The 21,606-nt window shown below is 49.1% G+C and overlaps 7 protein-coding genes across 7 annotated transcripts; 2 read left to right on the top strand and 5 right to left on the bottom strand.

Moving 5' to 3' along the window:
* Nucleotides 1–33: 33 nt before the first annotated feature.
* N7462_002152 (uncharacterized protein) lies at nucleotides 34–2,279 on the bottom strand (the record flags this gene model as incomplete). The annotated part of the gene is given in 2 exon segments (XM_057073878.1): nucleotides 34–1,615; nucleotides 1,627–2,279. The coding sequence occupies 2 exon segments, from the start codon at nucleotides 2,277–2,279 to the stop codon at nucleotides 34–36; spliced, it is 2,235 nt and encodes a 744-aa protein (XP_056937519.1).
* Nucleotides 2,280–2,315: 36 nt separating this feature from the next.
* Nucleotides 2,316–3,012, bottom strand: N7462_002151 (uncharacterized protein; the record flags this gene model as incomplete). The annotated part of the gene is made up of 2 exons (XM_057073877.1): nucleotides 2,316–2,345; nucleotides 2,404–3,012. 2 exons carry the CDS (start codon nucleotides 3,010–3,012, stop codon nucleotides 2,316–2,318), a joined length of 639 nt encoding a protein of 212 aa, XP_056937518.1.
* Nucleotides 3,013–6,925: 3,913 nt separating this feature from the next.
* On the top strand, nucleotides 6,926–8,565 carry N7462_002150 (caspase family protein; the record flags this gene model as incomplete). Its single annotated transcript, XM_057073876.1, has 4 exons — nucleotides 6,926–7,256; nucleotides 7,463–8,156; nucleotides 8,310–8,479; nucleotides 8,540–8,565. 4 exons carry the CDS (start codon nucleotides 6,926–6,928, stop codon nucleotides 8,563–8,565), a joined length of 1,221 nt encoding a protein of 406 aa, XP_056937517.1.
* Nucleotides 8,566–10,256: 1,691 nt separating this feature from the next.
* On the top strand, nucleotides 10,257–10,865 carry N7462_002149 (uncharacterized protein; the record flags this gene model as incomplete). The annotated part of the gene is made up of 1 exon (XM_057073875.1): nucleotides 10,257–10,865. The coding sequence occupies one exon, from the start codon at nucleotides 10,257–10,259 to the stop codon at nucleotides 10,863–10,865; it is 609 nt and encodes a 202-aa protein (XP_056937516.1).
* A 2,227-nt stretch (nucleotides 10,866–13,092) lies between these two features.
* On the bottom strand, nucleotides 13,093–15,267 carry N7462_002148 (uncharacterized protein; the record flags this gene model as incomplete). Its single annotated transcript, XM_057073874.1, has 9 exons — nucleotides 13,093–13,307; nucleotides 13,361–13,426; nucleotides 13,491–13,555; nucleotides 13,612–14,319; nucleotides 14,377–14,578; nucleotides 14,646–14,692; nucleotides 14,754–15,020; nucleotides 15,064–15,119; nucleotides 15,193–15,267. The coding sequence occupies 9 exons, from the start codon at nucleotides 15,265–15,267 to the stop codon at nucleotides 13,093–13,095; spliced, it is 1,701 nt and encodes a 566-aa protein (XP_056937515.1).
* A 1,146-nt stretch (nucleotides 15,268–16,413) lies between these two features.
* On the bottom strand, nucleotides 16,414–17,828 carry N7462_002147 (uncharacterized protein; the record flags this gene model as incomplete). Its single annotated transcript, XM_057073873.1, has 2 exons — nucleotides 16,414–17,521; nucleotides 17,587–17,828. The coding sequence occupies 2 exons, from the start codon at nucleotides 17,826–17,828 to the stop codon at nucleotides 16,414–16,416; spliced, it is 1,350 nt and encodes a 449-aa protein (XP_056937514.1).
* A 750-nt stretch (nucleotides 17,829–18,578) lies between these two features.
* N7462_002146 (SDR family NAD(P)-dependent oxidoreductase) lies at nucleotides 18,579–19,654 on the bottom strand (the record flags this gene model as incomplete). The annotated part of the gene is made up of 3 exons (XM_057073872.1): nucleotides 18,579–19,064; nucleotides 19,132–19,416; nucleotides 19,487–19,654. 3 exons carry the CDS (start codon nucleotides 19,652–19,654, stop codon nucleotides 18,579–18,581), a joined length of 939 nt encoding a protein of 312 aa, XP_056937513.1.
* Nucleotides 19,655–21,606: the final 1,952 nt, after the last annotated feature.

The raw sequence follows: 21,606 nt of genomic DNA, 5'->3' as shown, positions 1-21,606 counted from the left end.
GAATATGGCTTCGAGATTGAAGCTATGAGTTGACTATTGGGGCGAGAATTTGATTGCCCCCAAGCCTTGTGGGGTGTCCAGTGTCATAAGACAGGGATCCCAGCTCCTAGCCACGCCTTTGATATCCTTGATGAAATCAAATCTTTCCTCCCAGTGTCGAGCTCTGATTTGGCTTGCTAAGGGGCTCAGGATCAGGGCAGTGCCATAAATTTGCAAAGGTGCCTGCTCCATGACTGACAAATTTTTGAGGGCAAATCGGTCCGCATCCTTCAAAAGATTGATAAGCTGAGCGCTCTCGTTCGATGTCACCTGAAGCTTGTTAGTAATGAAACATCTGACAGAAATAAGGCCACATAACTCGGCTTTTTTTAAGAGGTCTCGAATGGATGGTATCGCGCTTGGAAGCTTCGATTTCAAGCTCAGACTTTCGAACCAGTGAAAGAGATGCATTTCCAAGAAACCGAGGACCTCTCCAGCGTCGGTAAGCTTATCTCCACTCTGGCAAAGGTGCTGGGCCCAAAACTCGCAGGAGTAACCCAGGGGAGCTAATGGGTCGTTTTCGGGCGCAATGATATCCTGTGATTCGACACCTGGTTCGAGACCATACATATTTCTCTTCAACTTTTGCGACATAACACCTATTGAGCGTTTGCTCATATCTAAATGGCACTGGCCAATACCCCCTGGAGTTGCCGAAAAGAACTCGTTCAGGTATTCTCTTGTAGAGTTATGAATAACATGTATGATGCCATTCTCAACAGTCAAAAAGGAACCACAAATCCGAAGGAATCGGTCTGGAGATGCACGAGGATGCAGCCCAGCGAGGATGTGAAGCTCAGCATAGGCTAAAGGTCTGTATGCAAAGCACGAAGCCGCCATGACTGCCCCACAATACTCGCGATCATTTGCCGTGATACTCTGAATCTTGGCCATTAAGCGATCATACAAACTCTTCAACGAAGGCGGACTGGCCTTAATATGATCAATGGCTTCGTAGTCAGGGAGATCATTCTCAATGATGTCCTTGAAAACGAGAGATACCCACAAAAAGGTATTTTGGGCTCGCTTGCGGATCTCATTTGACATGTCGTCCAGAATGTCTTGTGCATAGTTATGTTCATTCTCGAGCTCAGCGAGTTTGTGTTTGATATAGGCATTGACAGGCTCTGGTCGACTATAAACGTTAACTCCCACCACCGCACCCGAGGCTTCCTTTCTTAGGAGCACATTGACAAGGTTGATCTCCGGCCGACTAGATACCAGCCATTTCACCTTCTTGGAAACACTGAGAGTTTCCGAGATGAGTGATATGACATGTTGAATTCTAGGTCCACCGACATGATCATCGCATTCATCAAGCGCGTCAAGGGTCAGATAAACCGGAGACATGTCTTTATCAGCCAGCATCTGCTTGAAGATTTCAGCTAGAGGCCAGAAATTAGCTGGAGTATCGAAGTAGCTTGCGCCTGCATTTCTGAGAGTCTCTCGAAGATAGGATAACAGATGTGGCTGCTGAATTAGATTAGAAGCATCCAGATCAACGAGCGCAGGGCATCCATCGGGCTGGTCATGTTGCGTTGCGATGCCTGAAAGAAGAAGTATGACACGCCAGGGGCTGTATTTGACGGCTGTCTCGCGAGTTCAGAGAGAATGCCGATGGTCAACATCGATTTTCCTGTTCCAGCAGGTCCAGTCAGACAGAGTACTCTGCATGAGTCTGGATCACTCCAATTGGTAAATTTTTGATACTCCGGAGTGTCAAGAATCCACTCGTATGCGGCACGGAGCAATTTGTCGTTCTTTCTCTGAATGATCTCCATCACTCCTTGCGGATCGCCCACAAAGATATCTCGAAGGTCCTTGGAATCTTGCTCGTCTCTGTGAATATTCTTCTGAGCCAGGATATAATCCTGAAGCGTCTGGTGAAAATCACCTAGGATCTTCTGTTCCTCTTGGCTCTGCTTGACAAGTGTGCCGAGGGCATCCTTCGAATAGAGTGTACAGTATTGATCCGTATCCTTCTGAACGGCTTCCTCGGAGCTCTTGATTGCTTCCAGCTCGCCATCCCAGTCATCCAGATTGATCGTGTTGCGTAAAAAGACCAAGCCTTGGTTCTTGTAGTAAGAGCATACACTCTTCATCTGGTAAAGAAGCAGGGCTTTGTAGAGCGCAACGACTGTGCCTTCTAGCTCATTGAAAACATTCTGGTAGGATTGTGATCCAACTTCGATATTTTCTTGGTTCAAGAGACGATCGGTAAGTTGGCAATACCAATCCATTCTAGTGATGACACAGGCAATTCCATTGCTTTGGGACTACGACTGCTGGGCGGGATTCAGGAGAGACTAGGGCACTGGATTAGCGCCCGGGATCCAAAGGACGTCGTCAAGAGAATGAAATTACCTGCAACCCAATGCAAACGCCAGCCCATGGCAGCGCGGCTTGTGGGTTGGTTGATACCGCCAAGTCGATCACATCCTTGAATTTGTTGACGAAGCCTATCACATTGCCAACTGTATTTGTGATTTTTTCCGTCTTGGCAATCTTTTTCTGACCAGCTTGAATGGCTTCTTTTAACACGGCCTGTCTTCTGACCGGATCTTTCATTTCAGTCGCAAAGTCTTCGCCAGCTGGAACTGTGACATCTCCATCTGGGTTGGTCGCCGTAGGCAATAACTTCACGTAGTCCTCAACCAGACCAGATGTTCCCTTGTCTCCTGCGAGCTCATCATATGCGCGATTCCACACGCGTTGGGAAATCGAGAGCTCGGGGGATTTTTGGGTTAAAGTGTCGGTCTTGTTCTCGACACGGTTGGAAGGATCGGCCACGGGCTCGCCATGACTCGAAGGGTTGGTGACAGTAGGCGAATCCACAATATTTTCTGATTTCTTTGCAGAAGGTTGCTCCGCTGCAGCAACTGGCTTGGTGTTGTTGATCGAGGTACTTCTCTTTTTAGCCTCCTCCTTTTCTTGGCGGCGCCGGCGGCACGGAAGCAGCTTGGACAGTCCCATTGTATGGCAGCTAGCGGTCGCTCCGTGTGATATTAGTACGATCCCAAGCTTGAGCTTGAGCGAAGATGAGTGACGATACCGCTATCCTTCACGGGCGTGCGACGAAGCAGGATCGAAGACGAAGAGTCCGCAGAACAAAATCCAGAGGGCAGCGAAACATCGCAGCTCGCCTATGCGGTGCCCCGCTTGAGCATAGGATCTCCATGGACATCCGGACAGCAGGGGAATCATGTTGAGCGCTTCGATCCACCACTTCAGCTGAAGCCCATGCTCCGTGGCGTCGGGTTACAGTCGCCAATGATCCGTTAGCCTACAGCGAGAGGATCCTCTTTTGTGTTGAGCTGTGGGGCAATCTGCATGAATGGAACGGATCCAACCTCGTGATATGGAGAAGATAAACCCACTTAAGGGATCTTATTCTCATGACACGAGTATAGTCCAGTGCTCCGGATGCGACAGTACTATGTATGTTTGCCATTTATAGAAAGAAAGCTGAGATGCATGGGGAGTATCTCAATGCGATTCATTGTCTAGCTGAGTCCTATTCCTATCAATTCGACCTCCGACCTCGAAGATATTTTCCATGGCCGACGCCAATCTATTTCTTTGAGCTGATTCAAGCCATCGAGCAAAAAAAAAGGCAGAGATAACGGCCTGGGATAAAGCTAACAAATAACGATGACACGGTGAGATGGAGGCCAGAAGTGGCCGCTGAGTGCACCCATGCTTCGCGTTGACCGTGCCTGGTGCCTGAGCCCCATGGACGGAGCGACGACCATATTCATTCGGGGGCTAGCGATACGCTCTTTGCACGCTCTTGGTAAAATCGTGGCTCCAATGTAGCTGGCTGTATCTAAAAATATTGCAAGATACCTAACGCCCCCTCAACTATGAGAACGCGGAAGCTTCACTTTCAGTCAGCATGAGGATTGCGCAATGCAGAATGAACCTTTTCTATTGCCTCCACAGCCTTCTCATTCAGGGCGCGCGACGCTCTAGCAGCAGCGCTCATCCTGATCTCATTTGAGCGACCCCCCGCTCAAGTGATACTTGCCGCGTGCCAGCAACTTAGGGGTTGGGAGTCTCGTCTGCCCGGCTCACCTCCTCTGATCACCTGGTCATTCTCCGCATGGCTATCTAGTCCTAGACAGCTTGACTGCCGACTTCCAGATAGATGCAGATTTTGCATCGCACTAGTTCAGCCAAGGATCAAAATCGAGCTCCGAGCTCCTGCCTCACTTTGTTCAAACGTATCGAAGGACTTTGAATCAGCGCAAATCACCAGCACCTGTGCAGCCCGGCACGTCAACGGGAAAACTCGGACCTCGCATACTTTATACCTTGCACTGGATGCACTCTCTCATCAGTAGCAGCACCCTCAATATGTCCACGAGGGCCGCCATGGGGAGGGGGCCAGACACTACTAAATATCCTGCGAGAAGGATCCAATGATAGCGCAACGCATGAACAAGCGTTCTTTTTACCAGCACCGTTACGACTAAACCAAAAAAAAAAAAAAAAGGCGAATCTCAGAGGCCTTGTATGCCCTGTCACCACATCTGAGTACTACACTCCGTAAAAAAATTCGATCCCCTTGTGAAAGAAAACTCGCGTTCAATGGATTGAAAGGTTAGAGATAATCAGGTTCATCCTTCGATCAGTGAAAACCAGTCCTTGTTTGAGGAATCCCACGCAGGCTCCCAAGGTAGTCACTTCATCGCGCTACTTTTGTTTCTTCAGGACCCACCGCCAGGGCCTCAGCGCTAATAGTCTACCGATTGGATCGTGCTTTATTAAGGTCGGTGGTAGTGAACTCCTGAAGCAAATTCCATGGCACTTTATGTTTCTCGCTGAGTACTCATAGTACGCTCTTATTGAGCTATTCTACTCTTTGCTATTAAGACTCGACGCTTATTGGGGTACAATATAGATAGAGCATTTCCAAAACCATTCCTGCTCTTAAGACCTACCTTGAATTTCCTAGCGCCCCACTCTGATATACTAATCTACAGTAGAGGCGGTAACTCCATCTTCTTAAGTGAAATGAATCTGGATAATTAGCGAGATTAAACCCATTGAGGTTTTGTAGTGCGACAATCTTTATCAAGCTAGCAGGATCCCAGGAAACATAGCGTTTGTATCGGCAAATTGTTTTTGCCATCTCCTAGACTTTGCAAGCAAGCGGTGTGAAGAATCTAAGCTGACTATGTAGAACCTCCGGGCGATCTCTCCCTTGTGGATCTTGACGATGATATTACATGCGGCCGGGCTGCAGATCAGGCTTTTCTGCCAGGTATAAAGCAAACTCCATCTGTTCTTTAAAGCAATGTTTCTCTCAGCCCAAGTCTTCAATCATTTTATTACGATCACTATTCCACAGTCAATTTTTTTCTCCCTGGTCTTTTTTCTAATATGAAGTACCTTCCGGCTTTCCTCTTCTTGTAATCTACCCGTGATCTCTACACTTGCTCCGATTCCAGAGGGATCCAGATATGTCTGCTGCAATGATATCTTCAGTTGTCTGATCATCTCGCAAGAGGAATGGTGTGGTACCGAGCTCTATACCTGTGAAACCCTCAAATCAGTCGTAAGATTGCTTTCCTGTAGGGATCTATAGCGTGCTGTATTCAACTATACAAGGGCGAATTAACCCTTCCCTGGAAGTTCTTCAGTAAGTATTATAGCTATTATAGATTTGCCGATGCCTAGATTGCCGTTCACAGCAAACAATAAGTTGGATTCGGACTCCTTTATCGTCATGCATACGATTTATACTCCAAACAAGCTGGTCGACCGGAATAACATCCAATATGGTTGTTCCATAACACCAAGCGAGGTAGGACGGGTAGGGTATTAAGGTCGCCATGGAAGTATACTATGAGGAATCCTTTCTAGAAAAAAAAGATAATATATATATATAGAGAGAGAGAGAGAGAGAGAGAGAGTATAATAGTAGGAACTAGTTATAAAAGGAATATTAGAGATTATAAAATATAGTTTAACTTTCTAGGTAGGCGTTACCTTGTATACAATCCATACCTCGAAACTCGGAGAAATGATAATTCCGGATTTCTGGATCCGCGTGCTAAATTTCCGGGAGGACGACACAACCTCGCTGATTGCATGAATTATGGCCACCCGAAGAAACCTCACCAACCCAATCAACCCAAGTCAGTTCAATCAGTCCACACCATCAAATTCTCATGACATCTCGACCACAGACAGGCTCGATGACGGATCCAATGCTGAGTCATCCGACCCGAATGGTGCTGCCTGCAGCCCTACGGCCTTGCGGAGGAGATCATTGGTGGCCCGGTCACTAGTATGTGTTTGGTGACAGACTCCGGACTAGTGGGGATAGTCGGAAATTCGGCCTTGTTCCACGGTTGGAGTGGCGGTTGAGACTCGGCCATCCCTACGGGCCGCGCAACTCTTGTTCCTGGATTTTTTTGCCTGCAGGTTGATGCGACTTGCTAAATTAAAGACGATCCTCCACCAATATTGATCGTCGAGAACCCTGCTCACGATCCTTGACAGTTGCTCTTCAGCTGCCTGCCTAATTATGCCGGGGCCCTGAATCCCGCCCATTGCACACGATCTGCACCGACCCCACCGGTCAGCCAGCCGGAAACTTCGAGTCGGGCAACGGTCAAAAGGACGAAGAGGAAGAGACTGTGCGTCACAGCCTCAAGGGGAAAGGGAAAGGGCCAAAAATCGAAGCCCCGCAAATCTCGCTTCGTATTCTTCTTCCTGCTTCTCTTAAGACTTTTTTGACTTTCTTCGCCCGGGACTTCCTCGCTCCATCCTCTGTTTCTCGGGCCGCCCTTGACTCTTCCCTGTTGGCTTGGGCCTGCTGCTGAGAATCCGACCATACTCGCCCCAATCACTGCAACTCTCACGGTCGCTCAGTCTCATGTACTATCCTCCGCCAGGACCACCACCACCCGGTCCGCCGCCGTGGACAGGAGGCTATCAACAACCGCCTCCCCAACGGCACCAGCCCCCGCACCCCCCGCCTCAGCCCTACGGGCAGCCGCAGCCCTACTACCATCAACCCCAACCGCAATACCCACCATATCAGCAGCATAGACAATATCCCTCGTACTCGGGGCCTCCTCCGCCTGGTTCCTTCCCGCAAACCCCTCATTCGCCATACGCAAATACGCCATCGCCGCAATCTCCCTATGGCCACACCCCGTCGCCGCCCGCTGGTCACCGTCACAACTTGAGTTCCCACCGCAACGGTGAGTAGTGCTCGACCATCCCTCGGCTAGTTCCATGTCTACGATTGGTCTGGTGAACTAATCAATCCCCCCCTGCAGGTCCTCCCCCGACTAGTGCCCCGACCAGCGCCCCCAATCCCAATCTACCACCGGCGCCCCCCAAGCCCTCCAGCAATTTGGACATGGTGCTCCATCCAGCTATCAATTTCAGTACTCGGCATGTACAGGACGGCGCAAGGCCCTGCTCATCGGCATTAATTATTTTGGCCAACCGAACAAGTTGAACGGCTGTATCAATGATGTCACTAACATGTCCGCCTTCTTGCACGAGCGCTTTGGGTATCGCCGCGAGGATATGGTTATCCTTACAGACGATCAGCGCAACCCGATGAGCATTCCTACTAAACAAAATATCATCCGCGCGATGCACTGGCTGGTCAAGGATGCCCAGCCTCACGACTCCCTGTTCATCCACTTCTCCGGCCACGGCGGTCGGACCCCGGACCTGGATGGCGACGAAGAGGATGGCTACGACGACGTGATTTATCCGGTGGATTATCGGACTGCGGGGCACATTGTGGACGATGATATGCATGCGATTATGGTGCGACCCCTTCGCCCCGGTGTGCGCCTCACGGCCATCTTCGACTCGTGCCACTCGGGTACCGCTTTGGACCTCCCCTTTATTTACTCAACTCAAGGGGTGCTGAAGGAGCCCAATCTTGCCAAGGAGGCGGCCCAAGATCTGTTCAGTGCGGTGACCGCGTACGGACAAGGCAATTTCTCCAGTGTGGCCTCCACCGCTATTAATTTCTTCAAGAAAGCGACCAACGGGGAACAGGCACGCGAACGTACCCTCAGGACCAAGACTTCTCCGGCGGACGTAGTTATGTTCTCCGGATCCAAAGACACGCAGACGTCGTAAGTTACTTCACTCCCGTTACAACCTGGAAAAGGGGGTCCAAACCCTTTCTTGTTGGGTTGGATTTTTTTGTCTTGGCCTCAGGCTCCAATATTTTTCTATTTTGATGATGTGATGGGCTCTTTATTTTCCGACTAACCCAAAAATAATAGGGCGGATACCTTTCAGGACGGCCAGGCGCGAGGCGCCTTGAGTTGGGCGTTTATTAAATCCCTGAAACAGTGGCCCCAGCAAAGTTATCTGCAGCTGCTCAACACTATCCGGGCGGAGCTCGACGGGAAATATTCCCAAAAGCCGCAGCTCAGCTGCAGTCATCCCCTTGGTTAGTTGATCTGCCGTGCCTTAGCTCTAATCCCGAGCTCCGTTGTGCTGACGTCGACAGATACCAATCTTCGGTTTGTGATGTAGATCGTCTTTTATCATACTTTTATGGGCGGCGTTAGCCGCCTTGTACATACAGTACCATAGCTTTCCGAGAAATGAGCCACGATGTCATGGACGACCTGCCCATTGATTTCCGTAGGATCCGCCACGCTGCGTTGGGCTCGGGAACCGCCTGAACCCCCGGTTTATCACCCAAGACACTGGGTCACCCATCTGGCGCTCTCTGTCCCCTCTGGATCGCTGCGGGGAGTGAACGAGAGCGAAGGAACTGATGATATGGAATCCACTCTTGTAATTTGGTTACAACCTCTGTGGCCGTGCATTCGACAATACCACTCTGGGGGCGGAACAAATCTGCCCACCAGCGATCCGAAACCCCTCCCCGGGCCTCGTGTGCTGCGATGCGTAGCTGTGGTTTGCCAGGCCCCCGATTTTTCTCCACTGGCCAATTTCTCCACCACGCAGTCGCTCAGGGTCATGAAAGGTCACTGCTGTTCCGGCTGTTGCGTGCGGGCGTGTTTTTACCCGAGACATTCGGCGGCCCTCCAAGAACAAAAAATTGAAAGGACGTCAAAAATGGCAATATATTTACCATCGGGAGAGCACTCGACGTCAACCTTTCATTTCTGCATGGTCGGCCGCATCGGTTCCGTCTATTCTTTCTTTTTTTGGTGGCTTTTCTCTTCGGCGCTAAACCAAGTCTCGTTAGGAATCCAAGGTCCCTAATCGCGCGAAGAGGGAACCCCCCCCCCTGAGCGGGAATCGATCCAATGAGAAGCCCGCCTCAGAAGATCCCGGTGGGAACCCGTGGGTGCACCACGGCTTTCTCCCCCCCTTGAGAGTCTTGGAAGCTGGAGTGGGTGAAAGGGACCGGAACCCTGGTAACGATGGAAGTGTCCACGTCGTCCCAACTCGATTTTCTGGCGGTTTGGATGAGGAAATGGAAAATTGACAGCAGAAGAAAGATGGGGGAGGCTTGGATCAAGTGCCGCGTCACCAGCCAACAAGACTACGGACGCGCGCAGGTCCCAAAAAAGAATCCATCCATGATGTGTCAATCCAAGACAAGAGAAGACATGGGACGATCTGATACGGAGCATCCCCGCTCGGAGCAGAAAAAAAAATTCATTGGTTTTCGGCTGGGGCAGCTCCGGGCATAGCAACAAAACCACCGCTTCGACGGAACTACGGAGGAACTAGGGCTTCTGAGCATGAACTATGGGAAAAGAAAAAACCACACAAGATGACCCCAAATCAACCACTACTCGAAACGCAGGATCCAATGTATGCCGCCGCCTGCTCCACATGGATTCCCATCCCTCCGCGAGCAACAGAGGAGTATACCGAGTAAAATGGAGAAAGAGGGGGCCCGATGAAACATTAAATTACAGTCATCTATGTGTTACACGGGCCGGCGCCGCAGTAGCTTGCGAACTAAAGCGCTCAATGTCTTGATCCACTTTTACTCTTTAGTCTTTTTCGGAATGCGATCTCAGCCTTTGGCGATGGCGCCTTCTTTTCTTTCTCTCTCTCCTTCACTCGCTTCATCCAAATCTATCTACCGGTCAAATTCTCACCCCTGTGTCGGAACCCCTCGATATACTTTCCTCCTTCGCTCCTCCTACCATACTCTATATTGCTCATTCGAGATCCCTGATCTCGAATCTTCCTCGGCTTTGCGCTTTCTTTAGTCCTCAAACATCCCACATCCAGCCATGTTGACATCATCCTCCGCCACGAACAGCTCCTACTCCTCCAGCGTCTCATCCTCGGATCCTCATCTTCCCTATCAATACCCTCAGCCTATGTCCACCCTCTCTTTGGGCTCCCAGCATCCTCGCCGCAACCCGATGTCTGCCAAATATCCTCGCTACTACTCTTCACCAGTGGACGATGGCTCCGAGACCCCGCTGCAGATCTACGGTTACGAGCAGCGCGAACCCTCGATCTATGAGAAGCCCAAGCTCATGCGCAGGGTCTCTCACGCCCTCGGCAATATTCAAGAAGATTTCTCTCTGCAGTTGGATGCCCGTTCTACCGCCAACAAGATCAAGCGCCGGTCAACTCTGATGCTGGACGGTAACATGATGGCTCCTCGTCCGGAAACTGCAGACAGCCCGATGCCTCCGCGGTCGCGCCCGATGTCCATCATGTCGGCGTCCTTACCGCAGCGCGGCCTCAGTCGTCGCTTGTCGCGGCGTCTGTCGATCTTCTCGGGCCGGAGCAAGTCTTCAATGGGCTCGAAGTCGGCCAGCATTTCGTCGCCGAATCTGATCGGTTCGTCTACTCAGTACGAAGAACGCAACCAGGCCAGTTTCATTTAAATCTGCCTCAAGGCCTACATACAAAACTGAAAAGAGAAAGAGCAAGGAGATGAAAAAAGAATGAGAGAGAGCGACCGAGATTTGCTACGAGTCTGAACGAACCAACTCGCGTCCGAACAGAAAAAAGAACGAATTCGGCGTAGAAATGTCATCATTGAAGGAGGAGATCGACGACATCCAGCCACAGCGACGATCACACAATGCACACTACATATAACCACATGCTAACCGCGCACGCCATCGGGTCCCTGAAACGGTGTTAAATGGAGCCTTTGTTTTTTGTTTTCTGTTACTCGAGGGGATAATTTTTGCCGCCTCTGATTTTACCAAGGAGTTCTTTTTGCGATCCCTGTGTCAGTATATCCTGGAGTGGACTGGTTCCTTTTTTTCTGACTGCCTCCATTTCATTTCTTTCCTTACATATTGCTCCTGCCTATGGGCCTTTTTATTTTCTTGGGATTTCGACATCTAATCTGCCACTGCAAGCTTTTTTTTCTTTTTTTTTTGTATTTACGTGTGATCTCTGGTCGACTTGCGCATAGCTTGGCGTTTTTGTGGAAATTTGAAAATTGGATTGCTGCATTTTTTTAGCTTAAATATACACTTTGACGAAACATATATCTATTGCCCAATTGGTCCATCTCCCCTGCTCTGTTTATGCTGAGTTCCTCATTATTACTATGTATGCGAACTGTTGAGGAAATGCAAGCCACCAAAGACGTTCAGTTCTCCAAACGGTCGATAGATCGCCAAGAACGCCACATGCGAACGCTGGGCGCCCTAATCTTTGTCAACTCGGCACACCCGCCCCAAACGTCTCACTACCGAGTGGACCGACGTGCGTCAGCTGGCAGCGCCCGGGAGCTGAAAATAAAAGGCTAAGGTGCGGTTAAACCCTGTTTAGAGCCAGGGTGGTTGCATTTTGGATTTCTTAGGGCTATTTGTTCGAGACATCGATACTGGCTGCCTAAATACCTCGGGTAATCGCCTTGGCTGCTCGACGAGACTTGATGATCAGGACAGAAGGACCTTCGTTGTATTCTGTTAACTAGTGAATGTGACTGTGCTAGATTGTGGGAATTGCATACTCGTACTCCGTATAGGGAGACTATTGACAGCCACTTTTTCTAGCCTTGGCAGGTAGTTTGTGACGTGTCTCGAAAATGCGCGCGAGGGGGGAGGCGGTCACTAGATGCATTCCCAATAATAGTCCTATAGTCGCATCGTCTCTTTTGAGTATGTGTGGGCACACGTCCAAAATGACAGAATCCGGTACAGTATTACCGGATTGGTGGGGTCGTGCTGGATTCGATTCCATTCGGTTCCCATTCGGAAGCTGTTCAGGCCTGTGCTGGAACTCCGGACGTCTTTTTTGATTTTTGATGGGTCCCACGGGATAAGTTCGCGTCGAGAATGGAAGACAGCGGCTAAGCAACATGGAGCTTGTTTCAGATGTCGTGTGCTCGGCGGGGTTGGAGCGTGGGCCGCGTAGGCGGTTAAAGTTGCCGACGGATTGGCTGATCATGGAGACACGCTGCATCGCGGGCCTATCAAGTTGTGATGATCGGGAGGAAATGCGGTCCTCGTGAGGACTTTCGTAAGCCCCGTGACTTGAGAGAGCCCTGAGACAACGAACTGGGGTGATTGACGATCAAGGCGGTCTTCCACGTCATCCACACTTCTCCACAGAAGCGACCCCCACAAGGTCCCCGTCTTGAGCTGGAGAGTCTGGCGTCTCGCTGGAGATATCGCTTGTTGGTGTGATGGACTGATAGCGTGGATCGATGCGCAGGGATGCCCACTCTATCCACTTTTTACGAGGCTTAGCAATGTCTATCGTCATATGTGATAGGTTTTGGGCAATCACAAGGGCCCGGGGGATCTCTTCATGTTTCAGATTTTGTCAATGCGATAGAACTGCGCAGCAGTTGAGTCTTGCGTATCGATGTCTTCTCGGTCTACCTACTCAGTTGGGGATGGATATTACGTTCGCCTACGAATTGCCTCAATAGATCAGGCCGAGTTGAAATCTTTCTTGTTTTGGACATGCTCTTATTGGGCTCATAGCAGCTAGTATCTCTTGGGACACAACTGCAGAATACGCCGAACAATATAAACGGGCCCTGTCAGGATTGGAGGATAAGTGAGACATTGTGTACTAAAATTCGACCACAACGTTCAAAATAGCACTTCCACGGCCACTGTGAAGCTTCAGACAGAAGCCAACTTAGTCGATTGCTTCTGCGTTTGTTTCATTGCCCCACTCCACATGTGTTGTGGTCACTGGCGGAACACTTTTACCAGCAGTCCTCTCAATTTCTTCGAACTCGCGATCGATGTACTTTTGAGGCCGTCTCCTAGAGATGGCATCGGGGTCTCTGACAACAATGAGAGAAGGGTCGGTGCGGTAGTATGCATCAATATCTTCGAGGCTTCGATTGGCTGTCCTGTGTTAATGCAGCCCATAAACTAGTCAGTAATTGGTTCAAACTTACCTGTTTCGGGGTAAATGAAATATAGGATGGGGAGAAAAAATGCGTTTGTCACAGTCCAAACAATCCCTTGGGCAATCAAAATTGATTAGAATAAAGCTGACAAGAATGTTAGAAGCATTCAGTAACTCACAGAATTTCCACCCAATATTTTGGATACCTATCGGTGTAATTTCCACAATAACAAAATTTGTTATCCTTAAGGAGTATGAATTAGCTCATGGAGGCTTGATTTTGACTGAGGCTGCTCTCACCAATCTGTCGCAGTAGCAACTGCTGCGGCCTTTGTTCTCATAGGTAACGAGTTGATCTCAGTTGGATATAACCAGGGAACGCCAAGCATTCCAATTCCAAAGCTCCCATGAAACTGCAAGCCGTAAAGTGAGTACAATATATCATCGGAGAAATTCCAGCAGTATATAAACAAGGAGATAATCACCAGAAAGAAAAAAGCCACAGACGCCGAACCCCAGGCCTTGCCGTTGTCGGAAACCTCTGAAAATCGAAGCAGAATCGTAATTATCAGGAAGCACAAAAATTGGCCCGATGTGGAGAGAATCATCAATCCACGGCGACCAACTCGTTCTACTAGGAGCACTGCAAGTCCGGCGAATATGAGATAGGAGATCGCATTACAGGCCGTCAATAGACGAGCCATGCTTTCTTCAAGGCCAACAGACTTTTCAAGGACTGTCGGAAGGTAATAAGACATAATGTTGATCCCACCAAACTGCTGCATGAACTGACTTCCAGCGCCGAGGAGTAGTCGTCGCAGAGTCTTCGTGTCATTCTCCCGCTTTTTCATGAGATCCCGCCATCGCACGGAATTTTCACGTTCATAGCGAAGGGTGAATTCAATCTCATTAACCTGGGCAATTACAAATGGATCATCCTGAGGCTTAGCTTCGAGACAGCTGATCACCTCGATAGCCTCTTCCTCCCTTCCGTGGGCCAGAAGCCAGCTACCAGTCATTATAAGTCAGCCTTTCCCGTTCTCAGAAGGAACCAGTATTGCTTACCGTGGTGACTCTGGAAGCCATGGAGTTGTAGACCAGAGAATAATGAAGAAGAAAAATTGGAATGCAAGAGGAAATCGCCATGCTACAGCGCCACCTGCAAAGGAAAGGCCGTAGTTGATCCAATTGACAATACAATAGCCCGCAATGTTCATCATCATCTCGAAAATCACCAGTTTGCCGCGCCATTTAATCTGTGATGTTTCTGTTGCCGCCGTTAGAATTGACCCGGAATGTAGGGAAAGTAAGGAGCAGGGAAGACAGCGGCCTACCGGTTTGCCAAACTGGAGCCGTAGCGGTATTGACACCATTTCCAATGCTTGATTGCTCAGCCAGTTAGCTCTTAAGTATAATCCAAATGCCAGGACGGATATACATACCCTACAATTATACGGCCAACAAACATTTGCGGTAGACTAAAGGATGTTGCCTGAAGGATAGCACCTACTGCCATTATAGTCGTGCCCATCATAATGGTCTTCTTTCTCCCCAGTCGTTCGCCAATTGTAAATGCAAAAATCGCCCCGAAGAAACATCCGACGTCGTAAATTGCGGTGACAGTAGATAGTGTTTTCGTTTTAGTCGGGCCAACAAGATCGTGAAGCTCGAGGAAATCCTTGGTAATCACAACGCCGCCTTCGATGAACCTATAAGCTCTGCTGAACTCATAAAAGAAGACCTGCTTCTCACTCACTGAAAACGCCCTGATCGTACCCGAAGAGGGTCATGTCAGTCGCACAAGCGACCTAGGGTGATGACAAAGCACTTTTTAGCATACACTCTGAATCTACTGTAGCACTCGTTGTCACGGTCGCATACTGTTACCCAGAAGGTGAGCCATCCGCCGGTCAGCCCGAAGAATGGTTTCCTTGTCTTCTCAGTTGCGACCCCCATGGTGGGAGAGGCTGGTATATTGTTATGAATCAGATAAGGGAAGTAAAACCTTGATCCGATCAATAATGCTTCCTTGTGGACGTCCCTGGAGCAATTGTTGCTTGAAAAGATAAAAATACTGTGGAGAATGTGAGGGGTACAAGACCGGTTTTATACGGGCATTTATTCTTGTACCCCCTAATTCAGTACTCCAATCTGCTAAAATTGTACATAAGGTATTATCGGCCGCCGGCTAAATGCGATTCTATTAGGTATCGCGAAGAAGTCCGGGGTTGGCCTCATGCGGGGGGTGGGGGGAATTTGGATCTTTAGCTAGGGATTAGCAACTCTTGCGAGCCGTCTCTCGCATGATTCTGTATATCAGGAAACGAGACGGACCGGCTTTCCAGATATGGTAGAAGATCAGAGCATACTCAATTTTATTGGCGGGCTTGTTGATCGTGCATGTTATACCCGAGGGAGTCGTCATTGTTGTTGCGTGCGTGGGGGTTGGGCGGGAAATCCGGGGGTGTGCCGATCGCTATTTTCCCAGCTGAAAATACGCATATGCTAGCAATTATGTAGCGATCTTTTTCATTATAGTCCTTGAAAATGGATCCAACTTGAACCAATCAGTACACCCCCGGAGGAGCAAATGGTCGGATACCTAGAGTGGAAAGGAGAAGTATTGCGTCGACGGGAGAGCCAGGTGAGGAACGGCTTGACTGCTATAAATCGGATTCAAATCTAGTGTCGTATTATTAAAGAGTTGAAATCCGGCCAGCTTCAGGTTCAGAAGGAGCATAAACGGCACTTGGAAGGCAAAGCACTCTCGATGGTGTATTGATAGGATTAAGCCACTTGCCGCTAGAAGCGACTGAAAGTAACGGGCCGAAAGACCGGCGCCATATTTGGCTTTTTTTCATTAGCTTTGTAAAGTACGGGCATATTGAATACGCTGAATTGACGAAAAGATTAAAACTTGTTATTTATCACGAAGTCATATATCGACACATAGAACCTTAGACAAAATGAAAGACAAGGAGTGTACATCACTATGGGATTAGATATAGAATAAGAAAGAGGCGTTAGAGGAGTAGAAAGAGGACTCGAAGGAGGATTATAAAAGCAACCGGAACAGTACCGAAAAAGGACAAGACAGACGATTCAAGGTGCCGGACAAACGGTGACGAACGCCGTCCTTGTCTCGGTGACATGGGCTGTATGGGTGATATTATGGGTAATAATGTATGTCGGCTGCACAGGTAAAACACTTGTTGACACCAGCACTATCTCAGTAATGACTGAGGTCTTTCTCTGGGGTAGTGGACAGTGCTCCATGTGTCTAGGACAGCGCGTGATAGTCTCCGTCCGAGTGGAGAAGATACTCGATGTTGTCTCAGTGGGGAATGGATGATCACCTTTTATAGGGCTCACAGGGCATACAGTTGTATATGCAATCACCGTCTCAGTCATGACAGAGGTAGTGCGGGACCGAGCAGGGCAGTTGGGCTGCGCTGAAGGACAGGCAGTGACGGTCGACGTGCGGGTAGACAAGACAGTAGACGTTGTCAGGGGCGGAGGTGTCGTCTGCTGAGCAGGGATAGTAACCATCGAACCTGAGCCGAGGGTTTTCGAAGAGGATCCGGAGTAGACCAGTGTTCGAGAGCCCACGCTCGAAAGGACTTGAAGAGATGAAGGGCTAGATGATGTGGACGAAGATGCCCTCATTGAAGCCGAGGAAGATAGAATGCTCGTTGAGGTGCTAGTGACTGCGGAGCTGCTGGAGAGTGTGGAGCTTGGCGAAGCCAATGGCAATGACACATATTGTGAGCTGACTGCACTTGAGCTAAGGACTGGGGTTCTTGAGCTCAGAGACAATGTGGCCGTAGTAGTCGTGGTTGTGGTTGCGGTGGATGAAGGGCAGACTGCAACTGATAGCTCAAAGTTGTCAAGACTGAGGGTCACGTCGCTTGTCTGGCAGTTCCAGATGAAGAAGACGGATTCGCTTTCGGCAGTTGGCTGCCATGAGGTCGAGAGATAAGACCAGTCGGGATTGGAGCCGTAGGAAGACGGAGTAATGTAATCTCTCCCAATAAAGTTGCTCCAGGTGCTCTGAGACCATCCCAAAACGCAGAATTGCACAAGAGCCTCAACTTCAGGTTCACCATCGACCACGAGCTTGTACTCGACCGACGGGTAGTAAGTTTGGCTTAGATCCAGCCCGGACACAGCTTGTTCTATATATCCCCAAGAATTTGTAGTCGCAACCTCGCTAGAGGAGGTGTTAGATTAGTGATTTGCTGTAGAAGATGATGGAACGAAGATAGAAGCACCCACTAGTAGTAGCCTCCATACTCAGCATCCTCGACTACTTCACCATTCACATCAGCTCCTGTATCGAGTGCTGCAGTCCAGCCCGTCAAATCGCCGGTTTCAAAGGCTGGATTCTCAAAGGCATTCCCCTGGGTACATCCGTTCGAGGCTGTCGACGCTGCTCCATCACCCGACTGCGCCCGAGCTGGGTGTGAAATGGCGGCTGCGAGAAGCAGTGCATACGAGAGAAGACTTTTCAGAGACATAGTGAGGACGGACTCTAGGTAAAGGAGAGACGACACACCCAATAGAAAACGAATGAAAAGTAACACGAAACAGAAAGATTGCTATGAGAAATACGAGCGAACTAGGGAGCAGTTCCTAGAAGTATAGAAATCGAGAGATGGCTCGAGACCACCTGCTATCTCACAGTCTCCCAACAGGAAGACAGGAACAAGAATTTCTTTCATGTCAGTGGCTCCGCGATGCGCTAGACAAAACATAGCTTCGTTGATAGTTGAGTAGCGCAGCTACAGGAACCGACCCTCTTTCATTGGCCGGCCGGCAGTATAGTGCTGGCGAACGAACGGGCGAGGGCAAAAGATGCCGAAGCCATCGTGGCGCTAAGATCGCCCTGGACCTATCGACGCGGAGCGATCTTCTCATGGCGTTGTGATAGTTCGCGATTCGGAAATTGGATCTATGGGGCCGCAGATTTCTCCGTGAGTCTAGAATTGCCGATAGGGCTCGGGGCTAAAGGGAGTCAATTTTGGCGGTCGGAGACACCGTCTGGGTCAACCATTTCATGCATGGTGCTGGTCAGTAACCGATTCTGGTCTAAACGTGGAAAGAGGAGTGCGAAACGGGAGGAATCTAGAGGGAAGAAGGATTTCAGACCGATTTTGATTGCAGACGGAGGGGGAGGGAGTTGCAATAAGCTACTGGAATGTCAGGGTCAAATACGGAGCATATCTGGAGAGTTTGTTTACTTTATTTAGTCTCCACTGTGGCACGACCTAGTTATATTTATGAACAGTCACATCAGGACCTCCGAAGTCTCCCTTAAGACAGAACGTGAGCAGTCGGCTATCTTTCAAAATCTCCTCTTTTCTTCGTTCGACTTCCTCCAGGTCCCAGTTGACGGACACATACCGACCCGACAGGTAGGCCTTGTCGCCACTGCAGAGCCATACTGCGGTCCCACCAGAGAGCTCTGCAGTATCGTGCATAAAGGGTGCGAGATAGGGCACACTGCACCCCATATCGGTAGCGACAATCCCAGGGTCAAGCGCAACGCAGGTGATGGTCGGATGCTCCTGGGAGATATATAAAGTGAGTTTAGTCACCGCCATCTTGGCAGGGGAATAAGAGTTCATTCCCGGTGGGGTTCCCTGGGATGCGGCCGATGTCATATTAATGATTGTCGTCGGGGCTGCGGGATTACTTCCCGTAGCTTTCAAGAAGGCTTTGGTCATGAGGAATGTTCCCTTTACGTTGACTTCCTGTAAAAATATAAATCGTCATCAGCAAGATCTTAGTTCCCAGATACATGCAGGACTTGCAACGAACCTGTGTTCTCCACCATCGATCTATATCCACTTCTGCAATCGGCTCCAGCGAGTCAAGAGTGCCCGCATTGTTGATCAATACATGGGGCACCCCGAAACGAGTCACGATCTGTTCGAAAGCAGTGTCCACTCCATTCTTGTCGGTAACGTCAAGGGGGATGCAAAGCACTTGAGTTTCAGGGTTGAGCTTGTTCACAAGACTTTCTGTTTTGGCCAGCGCATCAGAGGAACGGCCAATTAACACGATGGCAGCGGCTTTGGCATGAGCGAACGAAGTCGCGAATCCCTATTGATCATCAGTATCGTGTTACATAAGAACGACTATCTCTATAATCTGAAATTTTGCTAAATCATACCAACTGCCCAATGCCACGGGAAGAACCAGTTATTATAACAACCCTTCCGGCCTGGGAAAGCTCAGGGCGATGGCGAGGGTCAATCGCAGGGTAAACGTCTCGGTAGGCTGTAGCTGTGAAAGAGATTGCCTTGACACCAGCATCAGGATCTAGGTCGGGGGTCGACATGGCGAATGTTTTTCGGGATGTCCACAGTATGTATGAGCGAGGGAAGAAGTAAGGAATAAATAATTGAGAGGGGGGAATCCTATTTATAAGCTTTGTCCTAATCTACCGCTCCCTGGACAGGCTCCTTCAGATTTGGCCCCCCGAGGTGGGGGGCGTGGGGCGAGTTTTGTTACATGAATCCAGAGTGCTATTCTATCCCTCTTAGGTCATGATCTGTCCATAAAGACGGATTAATTATCTCAAATTTCCTTTGTGAGTCTGTTGAGATGCTAAAATTTGCACAAAATTCCGCGTCTATCCTCGCCCTGAAAATTTCCCATTCAAGCTATAACTAGCCCTAATCAGTTCACCTAAGAACTTCAAACATAATTAAATCTCTCATTGACCTGGAGGACTTTTTGAGATGGAACAAACTCCGAAGCCGCACCGTACAGGTTATATTTCAATGAATTCGAACTCTCCTTAACTTTGTATGAGGTTGCGTTAAGCACAGCCAGAAAGCTTCGTTTATCTCTCACACACAAATTTTCGTGGCACGCCAAATTTAGTACGAAAACTGAGAACGATCTCTGCAGGACGTGTTAAATGACAGCCTATCTCTTGGATTCTGGTGGGAACGATATGTTCGGTCTCCATTTCAAGACTTGTTTCTGCATTCACGACATGAGTTCTACTCCAATACATAGGCATACGTATTCTACCAGAGCCAGGAAGAAGTTGCAGTGTTTGTCCGATATTCAGGGATTGAGTTTTGGATCTATACACATCACTCCAAGCTCAAAAGAAGAGCATAGCAGCCTCACTCGCAGACACCTTGAGTTGTAAGTTGTCGCCGTCTACAGAGAACTCCTGAGTGCCATTCGTGACCCTTTTTCCAATAGCCTTGTTTTGAATGTCCACTCAACGCCTCCCCAGGTGATTTGGTCTGAACTCACTGCCGTACCGCCGGATGGACTGGTCAACGTCTTTGATTTAACCTTCCTCGTCCCCCCAGGAACTATTACTTCAACAGTCCTTTCGGGTCTAGAAGGCTTATCTTTTGCATTGCCATCCCAGAGCTCAAGATTTACAATCGCCATGCGAGCGAGTGTGTCCCCTCGTAAGCGGCGTAAGCTGACAAATGTGGCATGCCAAGATCGATATTGGCAACTGTGACTTTTACCATGTGAACCGAGAAATTCAGCAATGAAAATTAGGCCATAGTAGGCTGGAAGAACTATGCCTGCCTTTTTATCATAATCCGGATGCCAAAGCGAGAAAGAAAACTTGGTGCTCGATTGCATGTTGATTCCTTTCACGCCCTTGTGAAGATATTAGCCAAACAAGCTCCTAGAAGGAACCGAGCATTCTCACTCACCAAGTACATAGACCATAAAGAAAAGTCTACCTGCCATAGCGCAGATCCTAGAACACCCTCCAAGCTAACACCAGAGGAAGAGTTTCCTAGTGTGTTGCCAACTTCACTGAGGACTAAAGGGACATCGTATTTTTTGATGGCTTTCAGAGCATCTTTGATGAACTCGGTCCCTTTTACTACTGCGGTATGATTCATCAAATCCGCTGATCGATAATTAAAACCTGTAACAGATAACCTAAGGGATTATAATACTCATTCTGTAGATCTGATGCACTACTTGCTTTGGTTTGATAGCTAATTGTGTCATTTTATGAGTTACTCTCCATAAAAAAGAAAAGGTGGGGTGGTGCGTACTAGCAGTGTCTCCGCACACCCACACCGCTTCGCGTTGTGGGTGTGCCACACTCAGATTACCACCCACACTCAAATTTCCACTTTTTCCTATTTCCCTATTTTTTGCTTCCCTATCCAACACTACCATCTAAATATGCCTAAATTTGATGAATCTCGTATGGCTGAGGCCTGCCTAGCTGTATCATGAGAGGAGAAGCCGAATATAGCGTGTTTAGCACACGAATTCGGCGTGCCTAGGCGT

Source organism: Penicillium macrosclerotiorum (genome assembly GCF_028827735.1).
Source record: "Penicillium macrosclerotiorum strain IBT 26536 chromosome Unknown utg000002l_segment0_segment0, whole genome shotgun sequence".
In the NCBI taxonomy this organism is placed as follows: Eukaryota; Fungi; Ascomycota; class Eurotiomycetes; order Eurotiales; family Aspergillaceae; genus Penicillium; species Penicillium macrosclerotiorum.
Note: the sequence above shows the minus strand (reverse complement) of the source record. Positions and strands in the feature narration are given on the sequence as shown.